The sequence below is a fragment of the Staurois parvus genome, unplaced genomic scaffold (assembly GCF_062004578.1).
Source record: "Staurois parvus isolate SC_StPar_1 unplaced genomic scaffold, SC_StPar_1.0 ptg000059l, whole genome shotgun sequence".
In the NCBI taxonomy this organism is placed as follows: Eukaryota; Metazoa; Chordata; class Amphibia; order Anura; family Ranidae; genus Staurois; species Staurois parvus.
Genome location: NW_028317855.1, coordinates 3,727,560 through 3,747,746, shown reverse-complemented (window position 1 = coordinate 3,747,746; position 20,187 = coordinate 3,727,560). Strand labels below are relative to the sequence as shown.

At 41.3% G+C, this 20,187-nt stretch overlaps 1 protein-coding gene across 1 annotated transcript in view; it reads left to right on the top strand.

The window, feature by feature from the left end:
• Nucleotides 1–20,187, top strand: part of URB2 (URB2 ribosome biogenesis homolog) — a 95,794-nt gene that overhangs the window by 1,411 nt on the left and 74,196 nt on the right. The window contains exons 2-3 of the mRNA XM_089668553.1: nt 14,477–14,620; nt 19,960–20,136. Coding sequence (XP_089524679.1) covers nt 14,495–14,620; nt 19,960–20,136 — 303 coding nt within the window. The 5' untranslated portion in view covers nt 14,477–14,494. The remainder of the gene's footprint in view (nt 1–14,476; nt 14,621–19,959; nt 20,137–20,187) is intronic.

Below are 20,187 nucleotides of genomic sequence, written 5' to 3'. Positions count from 1 at the left end.
GGCATAATTAGTCATTTAAAAAATAAAAAACACACCACCCCATTGATAATGCGGCAAAAGCACATAAAAATGCACCTGTGTTGTGCTTTTGATTGCGTTTTCTTGAGTCACGTGCCCTATGAAAAACACACAATTGCAACAAAAATGCATATGCGTTTTTGCTACAGATCAGTGTGAAAGTGCTCCTAATGGTTTGCACAGAGCAGCCCCAATCCCTATCTATTTAGGTCCCTAGCCGGAGTTCCTGGCTCCTCCCATTGTCCGTTCACACACGCATTGTGGCCCAGCCCTGCTCTCTCCTCATTGGCTCACTGGTTGTGATTGACAGCAGCAGGAGCCAATGGCTTCTGCTGCTTTGTGAGCCAGTGAGGAGAGAGAGACCCAGGAAAGCCACTACTCTCATGCACATTTCTGAATCAAAATGGGGTTCAGGTAAGTATATGGGGGGGACCCGAAAGGTTTTTTTACTTTAATGCATTAAAGTAAAAAATCTTCTGACTTTAGCACCACTTTAAAGTGGTGCTAAAGGCTAAGCGTTTACCTTTAAAAAGGACCTTCACTTTAAAATGAAAGTACTGCTATTCTCCACCTTATTTGAAAGTTTTGTTTTTATTTTTGGGAAGCGGGTACCTTTTTCTGAGAGGTACCCACCCCTACATCCACAATTGTCACCCCCCCCCCCACTTCCCCCTGCCTGCAACTTTACTATACTATGGATTTTTTCTGGGCTTTCCTGCTAATCCAATTTGGCTGTATGAGAATACATGACAGTGATATCCAAGAGCTGGTGGGCTTTAGAGTTCTCAGTAGAGGAGCTGACATCCTACACACAGGAATTGACAACTAACACTTGATGGCTGCTTTGTAGGCTGATGTTATCTGGTGAGTGAGTCATTTAACTGAGCAGGTGGGAGAACACCTTACTTGTGCTTTTAAAGAGATTTTTGTCACTTCATTTATTCCACAAGATTACCGTGATTGGGGACTTCTGTATTTACTGCACTGGACGTTTTATTGGATTTGGACTGCTTATTGAATTTGAATATATTGTGGGTAATATTTTAGGTTTAAATTTTATGTTTATATTTAGTTGTTGTGCAGGGCTAGAACCTATCTTTGATTTTTTTGCACAGATTTAAAGTTTTTTGCATACTTAACCACTTGCCCTCCTGAGGGTTTACCCCCATTCCTGACCAGGCCTTTTTTTTTGCCTTTTAACACTGCACTGTTTCAGCTGGTAATTGCGAGGTCATGCAATGCTGTACCCAAACAAAATTTATGTTCTTTTTTTCACACAAATAGAGCTTTCTTATGGTGGTTTTCATCACCTGTGCGCTTTTTATTTTGTGCGCTATAAGCGGGGAAAAAACCCCCCAAAAGTTTGAATAAACCCCAATTTTTTCTCATTTCTGTCATTAAAAAAATCCAAAAAACTAAAATGTCATCATAAATTTAGGCCAAAATGTATTCTGCTACATGTTTTTGGTACAAAAAAATCCCAATAAGTGTATATTGATTGCTTTGTGTGAAAGTTATAGCATCTACAAACTATGGTATAGAATAGATAATGGAATTTACACAACTTTTACTTTCTGACTTCCTATCACATTTCTTGAGGTGCTAAAATACCAGAACAGTACAAACACCCCCAAATTACCTCTTTTCGGAAGGTAGACACCCTAAGCTATCTGCTGAGAGGGATATTAAGTCCATGGAAGATTTATTTTTTTCCGCAAGTTTCTGGAAAATGCCAAAAACATTTTTTTTTGCACAAAGTTGTCACTTAAATGATATATTGCTCACACATGCCATGGGTATATGTGGAATTACACCCCAAAATACATTCTGCTACTTCTACCGAGTATGGGGATACCACATGTGTGAGACTTTTTGGGTGCCTAGCCACATACAGGAGCCTAAAGGTGCGTAACTTCTTCATTTCACGTCCTCACTATCACAGTTTCGGAGGCCCTGAAATGCAAGGATAGCACCAAACCCCCCCCAAATGACCCTTTTTTGGAAAGTAGACACCCCAAGGAAGTTTAAAAGAGGCATGGTGAGTATTTTGCAGATCTCATTTTTTTCTCATAACGTTTTGAAATATAAAAAAGAAATATGTTTTTGTTTTCTTTCTTCATTTTCCAAAAACTTGTGGCAACACACGAGATATGAAAAATACTCCCCATGCTTCTTATCAAATTCCTTGGGGCGTCTACTTTCAACAAAGGGGTCATTTGAAAAAAAAAAAAAGTTTTGTCATTTTCCATAAACTTGTAAAAATATAAATTCTTCTACTGACTCAACATGCCTCTAAGAAAATAGTTTGGGGTATCTACTTTCCAAACATGGGGTTATTTTGGGTGGTGGGGCATTTTATGCCCAGCATTAGAACTTTATGCCACACATCACTCACTCTTCTAACCACCTGAAGACCAAGCCTTTTCTGACACTTTTTGTTCACATGAAAAAAATCTGTATTTTTTGCTAGGAAATTACTTTGAACCTCCAAACATTATATATGTTTTTAAAGCAGACACCCTAGTAAATAAAATGGTGGGTGTTGCACTTTTTTATGTAACATAGTACTCACGCAGTGATTTTTCAAATGCACATTTTTTGAAAAAAATACACTTTAACTTTTAATGCACAAAAACACAATATATTGGCCAAATATTTGGTAAATTATAAAAGATGACGGTATGCCGAGTAAATAGATACCAAACATGACATGCTTTAAAACTGTGCATGCCCCGTGCAATGTCGACAAACTGCATACATTTTTAATACCCATAGGCAATGCTTTAAAAGCCTTTGAAAGCTACCATTTTAGATTTACAGAGGAGGTCTCCCTTGAGGGTCAGAGACTGATGTGAATGTACAATATATATGTGTAAAGCACTGCGTAAATTAACAGCGCTATATAAGTACCTGAAATAAAAAAAATAAACAAAATATCCCCATAACGCCTATGGGCATTGTCATATATTCTTTTTTGAGAAATCTGGGGTCTATCAGATTCTAGATAGCTCCTCTGCCCTTACATTATCTAATCTCACTATGATCCGTGTGATTAGATGCTTTCCCAATTTACAAATGGCGCTGTTTATATCGTGCAAAACTGAAGTGATGAAATGCTCGTAGCTTCTGATTTCTTAGACTATAGAGATGATTGGCACCATTCCGGTCTCCAGTCAGCTGTATGGTCAGCTGGCAGAAACACCAGCTTCATTCTCAGGTTCCCCTGATGGGAACCTTCCACTGCCTGAGAAAGCCGTGGAAGGCAGCGGGGGAGGGGGGCATCTTTTCTGCAGGCATCATCCTGGTATAAACACCACCAGTCCAGTGATGTACCATTATGTCGCTGGTCCTTGTTGGGTGCATATGCTATGGTCTTTTTTTTTTTGTTATGCAGCCTGTGGGCTGAATGAAAAAAAGAAAAGAAATCTCTGCCAGAAAAAGTGTATGGTATGCCCACCATTAGAATATACCGCCCTGCATCCACCCACTTCTAATAGTGGGCACACATGAAATGTGCCACAAAAATATTATAAAATATATATGCCAAAGCATGGAGGCTATCCACCCACTGGCCAACCCAGGCCCCCATGCTTCGGCATGTATCCTTTTTTTTTTTTTTTTGTAGAAAACAATGAGGCCGCGCATAATTAAAAATAATAGTAAATTAAATAAATAGATGTATACACATTAAAGTCCCAAAAAATATATAATTCCAGTGCTTGTGCTCAATGTATTATCTTCAAAAAAGTGTTGCACTGTTGCTTGACAAAAGTGCCCCACATGGACTGACACTCACCACTAATTGCTGACCGTCTATCTCTAGAATGGTCATACACACTTGTTCAGGATAATTCCCAGAATTGCACTTCTTGATGACGATCTTGTATCGAAATGCGTTGAGCTTTGATGATGCAACTTCCGCCGACGTCACATCCTCCCTGTGGAACGCACGCTGCTCTAGTGAGCGTCCAGTACAGTGAACTATATTTTGGGCTACAAAGCTGAATACAAAAGGTGCCTGGTCTAGGCACTCAGTCTGTGAGTGTGTTTTTATTGATTTTACCACAATAAATCTACCATACAGGTTTACACTATGGGATGTCCCTTTCTTTTCTGTTTTCTTTTCATATGGTGATATATATTTGCTCAATGCTCTGCATCTGTGTGAGTCTGGAGACCACCAATTTTTTTGGCAACCACTTTATCGAGCCTTATGAATCATCTTAGGATATGAGTATAGGATCATATATTGGAGACCACCGGCATTCTGGGAATTACCCTGAACAAGTGTTTATGACCATTATAGAGTTAGATGGTCATTGATTAGTAGTGTCAGTCCATGTGGGACACTTTTGTCAAACATAGCGGAACCCTTTTTTGAAGATAATACATTGAGCACCAGCACTGGGTTTATATATTTTTTCGGGACTTAATGTGTATATGTTTATTTTTTTTATTTACTATTATTTTTAATTATGCACGGTCTCATTGTTTTCTATATTATCATTTTAATGTGTTAATTTACACAAGTGGAGGACTGCAGCAATAGGTTTATTTGGATATCACTTATACATAATCTTCAAAAAAGTCACACATCCATTAAGCGCATAAGCACCTTGTTTATTAATGATCTTTTTTTAACTGCGGATGAAAAATCTCATCCAACAGCACTGTACACTCCTACTTATGTATATTCTGAGAGCAAGACTCAGTTCCTGTCAGATTAGTCGGTGCTGCAGCTGAATGGCATTCCTGCAATGAAAATAGCAATGGTTAACAATAAAATAGTAACTCAATAAAACAACCTTTTTATTGAAATATCTCTGCCAGAAAAAGTGTGTGGTATGCCCATCATTGGAATATACCACCCTGCATCCACCCACTTATAATGGTGGGCACACATGAAATGTGCCAAAAAATATTATAAAATATGTATGCCGAAGCATAGGGGCCATCCACCCACTGGGCACCCCAGGCCCCCATGCTTCGGCATATATGCTCATTTTTTAACTGCGGATGAAAAATCTCATCCAACAGCACTGCACACACCTACTTATGTACAGTGGTGCAAAAAAGTATTTAGTCAGCCACCAATTGTGCAAGTTCTCCCACTTAAAAAGATGAGAGTGGCCTGTAATTGGCATCATAGGTAGACCTCGACTATGAGAGACAAAATGAGAAAAAAATCCAGACAATCACATTGGCTGATTTGGAAAGAATTTATCTGCCAATTATGGTGGAAAATAAGTATTTGGTCACCTACAAACAAGCAAGATTTCTGGCTCTCACAGACCTGTACCTTCTTCTTTAAGAGGCTCCTCTGTCCTGCACTCATTACCTGTATCAAATGCACCTGTTTGAACTTGTTATCGGTATAAAAGACACCTGTCCACAACCTCAAACAGTCACACTCCAAACTCCACTATGGTGAAGACCAAAGAGCTGTCGAAGGACACCAGAAACAAAATTGTAGACCTGCGCCAGGCTGGGAAGACTGAATCTGCAATAGGCAAGCAGCTTGGTGTGAACAAATCAACTGTGGGAGCAATAATTAGAAAATGGAAGACATACAAGACCACTGATAATGTCCCTCGATCTGGGGCTCCACGCAAGATCTCACCCCGTGGGTCAAAATGATCACAAGAACGGTGAGCAAAAATCCCAGGACCACACGGGGGGACCTAGTGAATGACCTGCAGAGAGCTGGGACCAACGTAACAAAGGCTACCATCAGTAACACACTACGCCGCCAGGGACTCAGATCCTGCAGTGCCAGACGTGTCCCCCTGCTTAAGCCAGTACATGTCCAGGCCCGTCTGAAGTTTGCTAGAGAGCATTTTGGATGATCCAGAAGAGGATTGGGAGAATGTCATATGGTCAGATGAAACCAAAATACAACTGTTTGGTAGAAACACAACTCGTCGTGTTTGGAGGAGAGAATGCTGAGTTGCATCCAAAGAACACCATACCTACTGTGAAGCATGGGGGTGGCAACATCATGCTTTGGGGCTGTTTCTCCGCAAAGGGACCAGGACGACTGATCCATGTACTGGACAGAATGAATGGGGCCATGTATCGTGAGATTTTGAGTGCAAACCTCCTTCCATCAGTAAGGGCATTGAAGATGAAACGTGGCTGGGTCTTCCAACATGACAATGATCCCAAACATACCGCCCGGGCAATGAAGGAGTGGCTTCGTAAGAAGCATGTCAAGGTCCTGGAGTGGCCTAGCAAGTCTCCAGATCTCAACCCCATAGAAAACCTTTGGCAGGAGTTGAAAGTCCGTGTTGCCCAGCGACAGCCCCAAAACATCACTGCTCTAGAGGAGATCTGCATGGAGGAATGGGGCAACATATCAGCAACAGTGTGTGCCAACCTTGTGAAGACTTACAGGAAACGTTTGACGTCTGTCAAAATCTCCATATTGGCTGCAAAAGGTATAATGGTGTAAAAAGAAGCTAAATGGTATGGGATCCTCCTGCGCTCATGGGAATAACTAACACAATACAGCTGCTGTCACTTTAACTAATACCAATAAGTGCAAGAAATAAACATAAAATTAGTGAAGCGCTTGTATCTCATGAATACAATCATGTGTCTCCATAAAGTATAATAGTAAATCAAAGTGACCACTATATATATTAAAAATATGTGAACTCCCTCTAGTGGATAGAAAAAATAATGTCAACCGAAATGACTATAATAGCTAAATATCACACATTAAGAACCTAAATATGTAGTGCATAAATCAGATATACTAAACAAAGTATATATACATGAAAACAGAATAATTGGCCACATACAATGGTGTCTAAATCAAACATAACTAATATATGCCATAAGTGAAAAAGACAATATCAAAGGTGAAACCCTGATGAAGTCACGACGCACGTGACGCAACGCGTCGGTTTGTCTACTTCCTGGTGACGTATGTCCGGACGCAGTGGCCATATTGGATTCCCCCAGGTGCATGCATATCTACCCACAGGCTGGAAAAAACGCTTGTTTATGGAAAGGAGCATGTGAGTGGTTTACTTTGTCACTTTTTACTTTGCCTATTAAAACTTACTACACTATGGAAGGCTTTCTTGTCTTTTTATGAGTTGCATAAGAGAGGAGGAGGATTAAGGAGTCTGCCAGAGGAATACACCACTGAGGTGGTAACTGCTTTGAGGCCCTGTGTGGGTCGAGGAAGGGAGGTGAGCAGGCATTGCTGCCATTTGAAGGAGAGTACTTGCACTTAGAAGTGGAGATCACGTGTGTGTTCCAGTTTAAAGCACAGTCACATGCATGGAATATTTTTTCACCTTTGATATTGTCTTTTTCACTTATGGCATATATTAGTTATGTTTGATTTAGACACCATTGTATGTGGCCAATTATTCTGTTTTCATGTATATATACTTTGTTTAGTATATCTGATTTATGCACTACATATTTAGGTTCTTAATGTGTGATATTTAGCTATTATAGTCATTTCGGTTGACATTATTTTTTCTATCCACTAGAGGGAGTTCACATATTAATATATATAGTGGTCACTTTGATTTACTATTATACTTTATGGAGACACATGATTGTATTCATGAGATACAAGCGCTTCACTAATTTTATGTTTATTGTTTGACGTCTGTCATTGCCGACAAAGGATATATAACAAAGTATTGAGATGAACTTTTGATATTGACCAAATACTTATTTTCCACCATAATTTGCAAATAAATTCCTTCCAAATCAGCCAATGTGATTGTCTGGATTTTTTTTCTCATTTTGTCTCTCATAGTTGAGGTCTACCTATGATGCCAATTACAGGCCTCTCTCATCTTTTTAAGTGGGAGAACTTGCACAATTGGTGGCTGACTAAATACTTTTTTGCCCCACTGTATATCCTGAGGGCAACAGGGACCCTGTTGCTGTGAGAATAAACAAGTCGGTGCTGCAGCTGAATGACATTCCTGCAAAGAAAACCGCAATGGTTAACAATAAAACAGTAAAATTGTAACCGTTGAACAGTAACAACAAAGTAAAATATAACTGTTTTTGGTTTTTAAAATTTTTAATTTTTGGAGGGATTTGTACTTTTTATTTTTTTTTACTTTTTTTTTTTTTTAAACTTTAACTTTTAAAACAGATTGAAGGATCTCTCAGCCAGTTTCCTGACTACCTAACATCTTTTGAAACCCTGTGTAAATATATTACACTAGTGTGTGATAGCGACGGAAGCAGTCCTTGAGGCAGAGACCAGGTTGGCCAGGACAGGAGGGACAAAAAAAAGTGGGTGTCGCGCCTAATTCCATGTCTACTGCAGACATATTTTTTTGGGGTGTCCTTTGGGTTGGGCTACCAGAAATGGCATCTGGAAAATGCCTCTCATGCAGCCGGCTAACTGCATATGGGTCTTATGGGACTCCACTTCACTAAGTGATACTGCAGTGCAATATGTGAAAGACCAGGATGTACTAGGCCGCTGGTGCTCACCATTTCACCAAAAGGTAGAGCGGCAATAGTACTGGCACTCTGCTGCATATGAGAGTCATCATGCGATTGTAACATCTCAGCAACCTGGGAACGGGGTCGGGTATGCCTGATCTTAGCAGGGACCTCTTCTCCATCGTCTGAGCTATCAGGGTGCCACTGCTGTGTACAGGTTCTGCCAGTGAGTCTTCCCCTTCACTCTCATCTGACGTGCTCAGAATCCTGTAGGCCTCTTACTAGAGTACCTTTCCATTGACATTTTGGTAACTAAATTTATAGGTACCTAGTGCGACTCACGGGAAAAAGAGCACCTGGCCGTCAGGGACTGCTTGAACCGTTACAAAACAATTTACTGGCAAGTGCTAACAGAGATCAGGCCTGATTCTGTGAACAATGCATTTTTGTGTGTAATGTATCAAGTGGAGAAGGGCAGTAAGCATAGGGGCTAAATGCAGGTGCTGGCAGGTTCCGGGGCTGATCCCGCTAATGCTGCATTTTTGGGGACACTATACGAATGTGAACGCTTGTATAGAGCTGATCTGATCAAAGATATTGATTCGTTCAGACACTATACTAGCAATGGAGGTTTATTGTGTATGAGCGTGTTCCTGGCAATCAAGGGGTTAAATATGATTACTGGTGTACTGGCGGGAAATCTGATGCTATGTGGGAGGGGTGCTAATGCTATCTGAAGTCGCCGACGACACTATTACAGTGATCAGCAAAAAATCCGTACACTGTACTAATGACACTGGTGGCAGGGCAGTGAAGGGGTTAACTGGGGGGGGGGGGGCGGTGATCACGGGGTTAAATGTGTCCTAAAGTGTTCTAACTGAAAAGTGTGCTACTTTTACTCACTGTGTCTTGAATCTTCTTTCTCCGGGACGAAATATGCCCAGAGAGAGAAGATGTCATCACTTCCTGTACCTGTTTAACTGTAAACACAGGTACAGGAAGATCCCTGATAGGACAGGGATCGATCATCCAACTTAGGCCGAGCGCCTCCCCCCCCCCCGCCTCCGAAAACTGAGGGAGCGCGAATCACGTATATATATGTGATTTTGTGCACCCGTGCCACGCTGTAGCAGTATTTCTGCTATAGGGTGTCGTAGAAGCGGTTAAAGGGGCAGCTGCCAATATTATAAAGTATATCAAAGAAGGGGGTTATTCCATGTCTGCACCTTTAATGAATATTCAAATATTGCTCCACCGTTAAGTCCATTTTTCTTCCACCAAACATGGCGAGTCGAGTTAATGCCAAAGATCTAAATTTTGATCTCCTCTGACCACAGCACGTTCTCGCAATCTTTCTTTGAATTATTTCGATGTTCATTGGCAAACTTCAGATGAGCCTATACATGTGTCTTCTTGAGGAAGAAGACCTTGCAGGCACTGCAAGATTTCAATCTGTGGTGGCGTATTGCGTTACCAATGGTTTCTTTGGTGATTGTGGTACCAACTGCCTTGAGATCATTCACAAGCTCCTCCCGTGTAGTTCTGGGCTGATCCCTCCATTTTCTCGTGATCATCCTTACTCCATGAGGCGAAATCTTGCATGGAGCTCCAGACTGAAGGTGATTAATGGTTATTTTGTATTTCTTCCATTTGCAAATAATCATGCCAACAGTGGTCTCCTTCTCACCAAGCTTCTTGCTGATGGTCTTGTAGCCCACTCTAGCCACGTGCAGGTCTACAATCCTGCCCTGATGTCCTTTGACAGCTCTTTGGTCTTGCCCATGATGGTGAGGTTTAAATGGATGAAAGAGATTCTGTGGACAGGTGGCTTTTATACACATAACGAGATGTCATTGAGAGCACCTTCTTAAATTGACAGGACTAATCTGTGTACCACATGAGCACATAGCCAGTGTGTGGGAGCCAGAATTATTGTTGGCTGGTAGGGGATCAAATACTTATTTTACTCACTGAACTGCAACTCTGTAATATTTGCATCATGTGTTTTTGTTCTGTTTTTTTTTTTTTGGCTGATGTTCTGTCTCTATCATTTAGACTGGGTTCAGACTGATGCGGTGCGAAATTCACAGCAGTTTCTGTATGAATTCCGCACCCCGTTCGTGTGAACTAGTGCGGGTTTGTATGTTAAGTTAACAACACCCCGAAAACGGTCTGCAAAATGTGGTGCGATGTGCAGAATCGTATCGCATAGGTGTGAATACCCAGGCGATTCGATTCTAGTGCGGACCAAAAAAAGGGTCCTGCGCCTTTTTGCCGCAGATGCATTGCGATTTGAGCCGTACAAAATGTATGTTTCAAATCGCACTGCACAGAATTCAGAGTACAGTTCCTGGGTGAATCACATGCGACATGCCGCACCGCACAAATGTGAACCCAGGCTTAAAATACACCTATGATTTAAAACTATTCACCCTTCATTTCTTTGTAAGTGAGCAAACTTACAAAATCTGCTGGGGGTCAAATAATTATTTTCCCCACTGTATATAAAGTGCACATCCGCTTCCCTGATGATTTGGAACAACTAGCTCAAACTCCAATAAACACTGTTCGCAGACCAAGCCGAGCTGCTAGATGTGATTCTTTGATGTCACTCCATAACCTTGCCCTTACGCTTTGCATCCCTGGAAGGAGACTTCATTAGAGGGTGGGGGAATACTTACATCACCCTGCTATATAGTACCTCTGGCCTCCATGGATACATGTAAACAAATCTCATGATGCCCATACATAATATTCCTTAAGTGCCACTCCTCCATTGTTTCTTATACTATACTAATACTGAATGCTTAATTCTTAAGGCCTTATGCACACAGGGAGTTTTTGCAGCCACTTTTAGGCATCAGGTATTTTTTTTTTCTGCTTCCAAATGGCCCTCTATGTTATCCTATGTGTCCATGCACACATAGACATTTAGAAGCTTTTAGTAGCAGTAGCGTTTACCAACAGGAAAAAAACCCCAGGGCCAGTGCTTGCAGGAGCAGCAGCGTTTTGGCAGAAAAACATTTGATGCGGCTAAACGCATCTAACGCTAGGCCATTTCAATGGGCAGAATAAATGATCATTCTGGCCAATGAAATGAATTAACGCTTGTAAAAGCGTCAGGTACTTTTACAAGCGTCCGGTGTTTTTTCTGCAAAAAACGCTGCTGCAAGGAGGACAGCTTCTAGGAGTTTTTTTTTACGTCCTGTGTGCATGAGGCCTTAACGTCTGAATAACATAATTATCATCACAACTGCAAAGTTTATTTTGCTGCTATATTTAAAAGCAGTATATCCTGCTCAATATAATAAAACCTGAATCTATATAACACCTCACTAAAAATGTTAAGATATGTGTAAACTATAGAGCAAAATACAAGTATAAAAAATCTAAAATACATATCATATACACTATATTGCCAAAAGTTTTGGGACACCCCTCCAAATCATTGGATTCAGGTGTTCCAATCACCTCCATGGCTACAGGTGTATAAAATCAAGCACCTAGGCATGCAGACTGCTTCTACAAACATTGGTGAAAGAATGGGGCGCTCTCAGGTGCTCAGTGAATTCAGGCATTGTACCGTGATGGACTTATTGCACAGGTGGAAACCTCTCCGTGAAATTTCCTTGCTACTAAATATTCCACGGCCAACTGCTGGTGGCATTATAACAAAGTGAAAGCAACTGGGAATAACAGCCACGAAGTGGTAGGCCACGTAAAATGACAGAGCGGGGTCAGCGCATGCTGAAGTGCACAGTGCGCAGAAGTCGCCAACTGTCTGCAGAGTCAGTAGCTAAAGACCTCCGAACTTCATGTGGCCTTCAGATAAGCACAACAACAATGCGTAGAGAGCTTCAAAGAATGGGTTTCCATGGCCAAGCAGCTGCATTCAAGCCTTACATCACCAAGTGCAATGCAAAGTGTCGGATGCAGTGGTGTAAAGCACGCCGCCACTGGACTCTAGAGCAGTGGAAACGTGCTCTCTGGTGTGACGAATTATGCTTCTCTGTCTGGAAATCCAATGGACGTGTCTGGGTTTGGCGGTTGCCAGGAGAACGGTACTTGCTTGACTGTATTGTGCAAAGCCAGGCCTTCTCGTCTGACATCCGTTCCTGACCTCACAAATGCGCTTCTGGAAGAATGGTCAAACATTTCCATAGACACAATCCTAAATCTTGTGGGTAGCCTTCCCAGAGAGTTGAAGCTGTTATAGTTGCAAAGGGTGAGCCAACTCAATATTGAACCCTATGGGCTAAGACTGGGATGCCATTATAGTTCATGTGCGTGTAAAGGCAGGTGTTACAATACTCTTGGCAATACAATGTATATCATATATATATGGCTGGAAAAACACAAACCCACTAAATTGCGCAATTTTAATAATTTTAACACACAAAAGGAGAGGTATGATTGGATATTAATCAAATATTACTCAAAAATTTAAATATAGGTTAAAACATAAAAAATAAATCAAGCTAAAACTGAGGATATTGGGCATTACTGATAAAACAATTAATGTCAATTTCAGCATTATGCCCTCTTGGGACCAATAATTGAGTGGTGTAAATCCACTATGACTGCTGCTCACTTAATATGCCCTAAAACATTTCCCTCCTCTCCATTGTTTAGGGACCTTTTCAATGCCCCAGAATTTGAGCCCTCTAGGGTCATGGGCATGTTGGGTCCTAAAATGATAGGATGTTTTTTATATCCTGTTTTAATATAAATATGCTCCCGTAAACACATACTCTTGTTGTCCTCCCTATATACTGGAGGCTGCAAGGGCGCTCCAACATATAGACAGCTTATTCCTATGCTAAAGAGGTGTAAGGAATTCACAGCATCCTCCACTGGCAAAACGCATGTCATTTGTGACTGTTTCTTGCCCTACAGAAGTTGTCTGTAAGTTGGAGTGCTCTTGCACGAGAACTGAGCAATCAATGGTTTTTGAGTGGTCTTGGGTCTGCTGTGAACACAGAATGGCGATGGTCAGTCACCGCTCTGTGTTCTGCCCCTCCAACGTTCACTAGAGCACTGGGCTGTGCAGGGAGCGGGAGTGGCTGGCTCAGGCTCTCAGCAGCACACTGAGGGTCTGAGCCAGCTGCCAGTCAGGCATCTGGGTAGATCCTGACTTTTTTGTTGGGATCCCTGTAGAGCCAAGACTGGCTCTTTGACATCAACTGACAGTGGGCTTTGGCTAAGTGACCCACTGGAAAAGTATGGATAAAAGAGCTAGGTAGCAGACAGCCTTCTCTCTCTGTAAACAACATTACCAAACTCCAGTCCTGTATTCATTCCGCTGCTACCAGCCTGTCCATGGACAGGTCCCTGTGGAACTACATTTCCCAACATTTGTACTGAATTTGAACTAGTATTTCCACTATGGAGAGGAGGCAGCAGGACTTGAATATAATTTTTATTGCTACCCCTGTCACTTTGGGGGTTATTTATTAAAAAATGAAGAATGCTAAATCTGGTGCAGATCTGCATAGAAACCAATCGGCTATCAGGTTTTATTGCCAAAGCTTAATTGAACAAGCTGAAGTTGGAAGCTGATTGGCTACCATGCACAGCCACACCAGATTGAGTGCTCCAATTTTGGCAAATTTTCCCCTGTGTGTCGTTGCTTGTGCGCTGTTACTATTGCTTATTTGTTGTTCTCAGATTGTCACATTTGCCCATTTGTTGCCTGCATATTGCCACCAATTTTAACATTTGTTATCTTGGTATTATCAGTAAAGCCTTTTTTATGGCTCTGTTTTGTCAGATCAGTGCTGTTTGTTAAGAGGATCATATTAATATATAATTTAAGCCCCTGTCACTCCCCAAACCATGGCACTGTTGGTCCCATATTTGGCTGCAATGCACTATATGCACCACATCAGACAATTGCTTCCATTTCTGCATGGCAGATTAGATACATTTACAGATGAAGGCATTTTGTGATTTTTGTTCCTTTTTTTTTTGTGAGATTTGAGTGACATGGTTACATATTGAATGTATTATTTATTTTGTTAACTTCTAGAGTGGACAAACTTGGAAAATGTCTGCACTCTACTCTGGAATCCACATAAAACTGAAAAATGCCAAAATCCCATGGGAAGACAAAATAAAACTAGCTCATTTTGCTTGGATTTCTCATCAGTGTTTTCTCCCAAATAAGGAACAGGTAACTACAAATATTACAAAAGAAATCAATAAGCTTTTGTATGTGTATATTCTTGATTTATGCTTTTTGCCACAACTCTTTTTGTATGTAACATTTTTATGCATTTTGGAACAATGCAGTTGTGTTTGTTGTATACTAATCATGTTTGTTTTACACCAGTAATACAGTACTGTGCCAATGGGTTTAGGCAGGTGTGAAACTGTAAGGTGTTCTCTGATTGGTGCCCATGCAAAGCGAGTGACCTCCTATGTTCTCTAAGCATTAGGGCAGCTGCTCGGCACAGGACCCTGTAGACAGCAGAGATAACTGTAGTAGCAGTGGCTAACACAGTAATTTTCAGCTTCCATAGGGATTAGTCAAGTATGGCACTTGCAGAGTTGGTCCCAGCTGCAAAATTAGCCATACTTGGAATTCAGCTTTAATTAAGTACACACAAACACAACATAATCACATTTTCTACTAAATATAAAAGTCAACTGAATAACGAATACCAAATGCAGTCTAAAAATCAGGTGTGCTTGCAAAAATGGTGAGAAACTATGATTTCCAAATAGGTGCCAATAGAAACCAACCGACATTTGGCCCAGGTGTACACCTGTGAATGGGTATGCTGGAAAACTAGCATCTGATCGACATCTGATCAGTGCTGGCAGCCAATGGCTGTCAGCGCTGACCACTGTGTTCTGGAGATGGGGCAGATCCCCTATCAGAACATAATAGCTCAGTGGGGAGATCGCTGTACTTACATTGGATAGTTAGTGCAGTGAACTCCTCCCGAGCTCTTCAGTTTTTTTTTTTCCTGTTCAGTTGCTGGGTTGAGCGAAAAAATAAACTGATGATATGTACCCAGCATTGCTCAACTTCCCCATTAACTTCAGTCATCTCTTTTACCTTAGAGGGATATTTTTATTTCACTCTCCTTACTCTTTTCATAATACCTTTCAGAATCATGGAGAGTCCGCTATGTCACTCCTCCATCAGATATGATTGTTATTCCCTCCTGCACACAACCTTATAATAAGCATGAGTAGTATATAAAATAGGGCAAAGAAATCAGGGGTGTGGAAATTATTTAAAAAACTACTTGTCCAAGGGACTAATTTAGGGTCCTGATCTACTTGTCCCTCATGACAAACCAAAACCATATTTAAATAAGGTATTTATTGATAGCAGGAAGAGATGATTTTTTTTATTAGGCTGCAGTGCTTTTAGGAATGTCTGGGGCTTTTAAAAATGAAAGGGACTTTATGGTGACTTAAATGTCTGTTTTTAACATTGTGCTGTTTATCTCCTCCTCCCCTCCCTGCCTGTCTCCAGCACCGCACCCAGGGATGGGAGAGACCTTGCGGTGTGACGAGCACTGATTGGGTTCTAGTCAGGAAAGGGGAGTGACATTTCTCTCTCACATGTAAAAATCTGCATTTTTTTCCTAGAAAATTACTTAGAACCCCCACATGTTTATACAGTGGATATAAAAAGTCTACACACCCCTGTTAAATCTCTCTCCCTCCCCCCCCCAGTATAAGTGATAAGAGGGGTGTCAGTGTCCCCAATATAGCTGATATAAGAGGTGTCGATAGGTGTCATCATCCCCCTGAATGAGTGATATGTTGAGTCCCCCATATAGGTTTGGAGGGTCGGGGGTCAGTGTCCCCAGTAGAAGTGATGTGAGGTAGGGGTCACCAACCGCTGACGGATATGAGGGCCAGTCCAGGTGTCGGTCCCGCTGGTGGAGTTGAGGCCAGGTTGTCCAGGTGGAGGCATTTCTGTTGGGTGGCGCTATCTCTCCCCTCCTCCTCCTGGTTCTCTTCCATCTCTCGTTGTGCAGTCAGCAGCTCCAGAGTCCGGTCTCATACGGCTCTGATCTCCTATGCCCAGCTAGCACTACACTGCACAATTATTAGGCAAGTGGGTATTTTTACCAAATCAACATGCATATTGTCTAACTCCAAGCTGTATAAACGTGAATGCTTATTGGTGTGTGCATAAATATTAGGCAGCTTCTGGGACAAAAAAGAGATTTAACTGGCTCTGAAAATTCAAAAATTGTAAAAAGTCTTTCAGAGGGATGCAGCACTCTTGAAATTGCTAAAATATTGGGCATGATCACAGAACCATCAAACGTTTTGTTGCAAATCATAAACAGGGTCGCAACAAATAAGTTGAGAAAAAAAGATGCAAATTAATTACCAAAGATTTGAGAAGAATCAAACATGAAGCTACCAGGAACCCATTATTCTCCAGTGCTGTCATATTCCAGAACTGCAACCTACCTGGAGTGCCCAGAAGTACAAGGTGTTCAGTGCTCAGTGACATGGCCAAGGTAAGGAAGGCTGAAACCTGACTACCGCTGCACAAGACACATAAGTTGAAATGTCACGACTGGGACAAGACATCTGAAGACAGTTTTATGTACTGATGAGATGAGAGTGACTCTTGAAAGACCAGATGGATGGGCCTGTGCCTGGATCAGTAGCTGGCACAGAACTCCACTTCGACTCAGACGCCAGTAAAGTAAGGGTGGGGTACTAGTATGGGCTGGTATTATTAAAGATGAGCTAGTTGGACGTTTTCGGGTTGAAGATGGACTCAAAATCAACTCCCAAACCTTCTACTAGTTTTTAGAAAACATTTTCTTCAATCAGTGGTACAGGAAAAAGTCTGCATCTTGCAGGACAATGCTCCATCGGATGCATCCAAGTACTCCACTGAGTGGCTAGCTCAGGGGTGGGCAAACTTTTTGACTTGAGGGCCGCAATGGGTTCATATATTGGACCCGGGGGCCGGACCAAGAGTAGATGAATGATGTGTATGTGTCATCCAAGTAAGTATAGTAATATTCCCCCATAGTAAGCATAGTAATTAATCCCCCATATAGTAATTCATCCCCCATAGTAATTCATCCCCCATAGTAATTCATCCCCCATAGTAATTCATCCCCCCTATAGTAATTCATCCCCCCTATAGTAATTCATCCCCCATATAGTAATTATTCCCCCTATAGTAATTCATCCCCCATATAGTAATTCATCCCCCATATAGTAATTCATCCCCCATATAGTAATTCATCCCCCATAGTAATTCATCCCCCATATAGTAATTCACCCCCCATATAGTAATTCACCCCCCATATAGTAATTCATCCCCCATATAGTAATTCATCCCCCATATAGTAATTCATCCCCCATAGTAATTCATCCCCTATATAGTAATTCATCCCCCATATTAAGTCCCCAAGTCCCCCCTGTGTCAATTCACTTACCTTTGCTCCGCGCGTTCCTTTCGCCGTGTTCTCCGGTGTAGCATGAAAATCTGTCTCCTATGAGGATCTGTCCCCCTCGACGTATCTGCGCATGTGCCAGTTTCAGGCATTAGCAGCCGATCGGCGATCTCCGGCACATGCGCAGATACGTCGAGGGGGACAGATCCTCATAGGAGACAGATTTTCATGCTACACCGGTCTTCAGGGCGGACTGTGAGAGGAGCCTAGCTCTGCGGGCCGGATTAAAAGGTCCGCCGGGCCGTAGTTTGCCCATTGCTGGGCTAGCTAGTAAAGGTCTTAAAGATGAAAGAATAATGTCATGGCTCACCTGACCTAAAACCTTTTGAGAACATGTGGGCCTTTCTTAAACAGGAAGTGAAGGAAAACAGTACATCTCTTTAGGCAGTGTCTGGGAGACTATGGTTGCTGCTGCACAAAAAATTAATCGTCAACAGATCAAGAATCTGACAGACTCCATGAATGGAAGGCTTATGACTGTTATTGAAAAGAAGGGTGGCTATATTGGTCACAGACTTTGTTTTTTGTTTTTTTTAAATGCCAGAAATATTTATTTGTAAATTTTGAGTTGTTTGTTTATTATTCTCACTTTAACAAATGAAAATAAACAAGTGAGATGGGAAAATGTTGTTTTTCATTTAGTTGCATAATAATTCTGTACACTAATCGTTACCTAATAATTGTGTACACATATTCTGCTAAGAATGGGAATGACAACACTAAGGTAGAGGAGAATCAGTTTAGAGCCCATTCACACTTGTGCGGCTTGTCATGCAACTTTGGGGTCCAAAATTGCAAGACATGTAGCACTCCATGTTTCTCAATGAGAACCATTCATATCTGCGACTTCAAGTCATTTCTTGCACTGCTTTGGTCCAATTTTAATGCGACTTGAGGGCCATAGACTTCAATGTAAACCCTCCAAAGTCACATGAAAGTCGCACCTGAATGATATATATGCAACTTGTATGCGACTTTGTACAGCACAGATAATCATCCTTAGTCAAAGCCAAAGTCGTACTCATTCAGAGTCGAAAATCACACAAAGTTGCACAAGAGTGAAAGGAGCCTTTCTGCTTCCTCCGCTGTCATGGCAGATGGTGCTCCTTAACGCTCCAGAGGTAGACTGTACCTCAGTGCTTTATTCTTGATGACTTCATGACCATAGACCACTGGAACGTGGGGAAGAAGCTGCAGGGACCTGTCTAGCTGTGGGGAGGAGCAGAGGGATCGGGTGAGTAAACCTTTTTTCTTTTTTCTTTTTCCCCTCGACCAAAACAAGCACAGTCCTACTGCAAGGGAAGCTTTTTGCCTAGAGTTGGGATTTCACATCTTCCAGAAAAAGTGTATTTAAGGAATCTAATTTATTCATGGCATGCATTCTGTCATTCTGTCAGCCTCATTTGATCACTTACTTGGAAAATCACATTTTAAGAGCCAGTCCAAAAACTGAATTAGGTTTGCATACCACCACTTCTGACAATCTTCTGGATTGGTAAGTTTAACCAATGCATACCTAATTCAATTGTTGTTAATAGCATTGTTACATGTTATACTCCTAATGCCAGGTACCAGATTACTTATTCTGCATTCCTTGGCAAACGGACTTTGCCCAGTTGCCACTTACCTTCCTTGGCTGCTGGAGGATTTTTTATCCTAAAAAGCCCTTTCCCTAATTGCTTACGACAGCTTCAAATGTACTTGGACCAGCACCAGTATTATATACATTTTTAAACTGAAACTTTGTAGCAACATACATCACTTTTGTTATCAACCAAGAAAGACCACTTATCAAGAGGTTTTGTTTGAAAGTGTACCATTTATTCTGAGAAGACTGTATCAGGACTTGTTTTTCTGTTTGCTGATATATGTTGGACTTTATGCTGTTTGTTCCAGTGTTATATATGGATGTATAGTATATGTTTTGCAAAAGTTCTGTACTGATATGAAGTCTTTTCACAAATCTCTCCCCAGTGCTGAATGGACATGCCTAGGGACATTTTAGTGTGCTCAACAATGTTATCATGCACTATATCCTATATTATAATAATTGTTACAGGTCTTACTTGACTGGGTCTGCCATGCTTTGGTTGGATTTCATTCCAAGAAACTGAATCTGGAAGGAGATGTTCAGCAGAAGCTCTGGAGTTTTCTGGACAGCATTTTACGTAGTAAAAGGTTGGAATGTGTAGTGAAAGAGGGAAAGTCTGTGAAACTTCGCTTTGCTATTGCACAGGTATGTAAGAGAAAAATTAAGTTGTCACAATGTCTACATTTATTGAATACA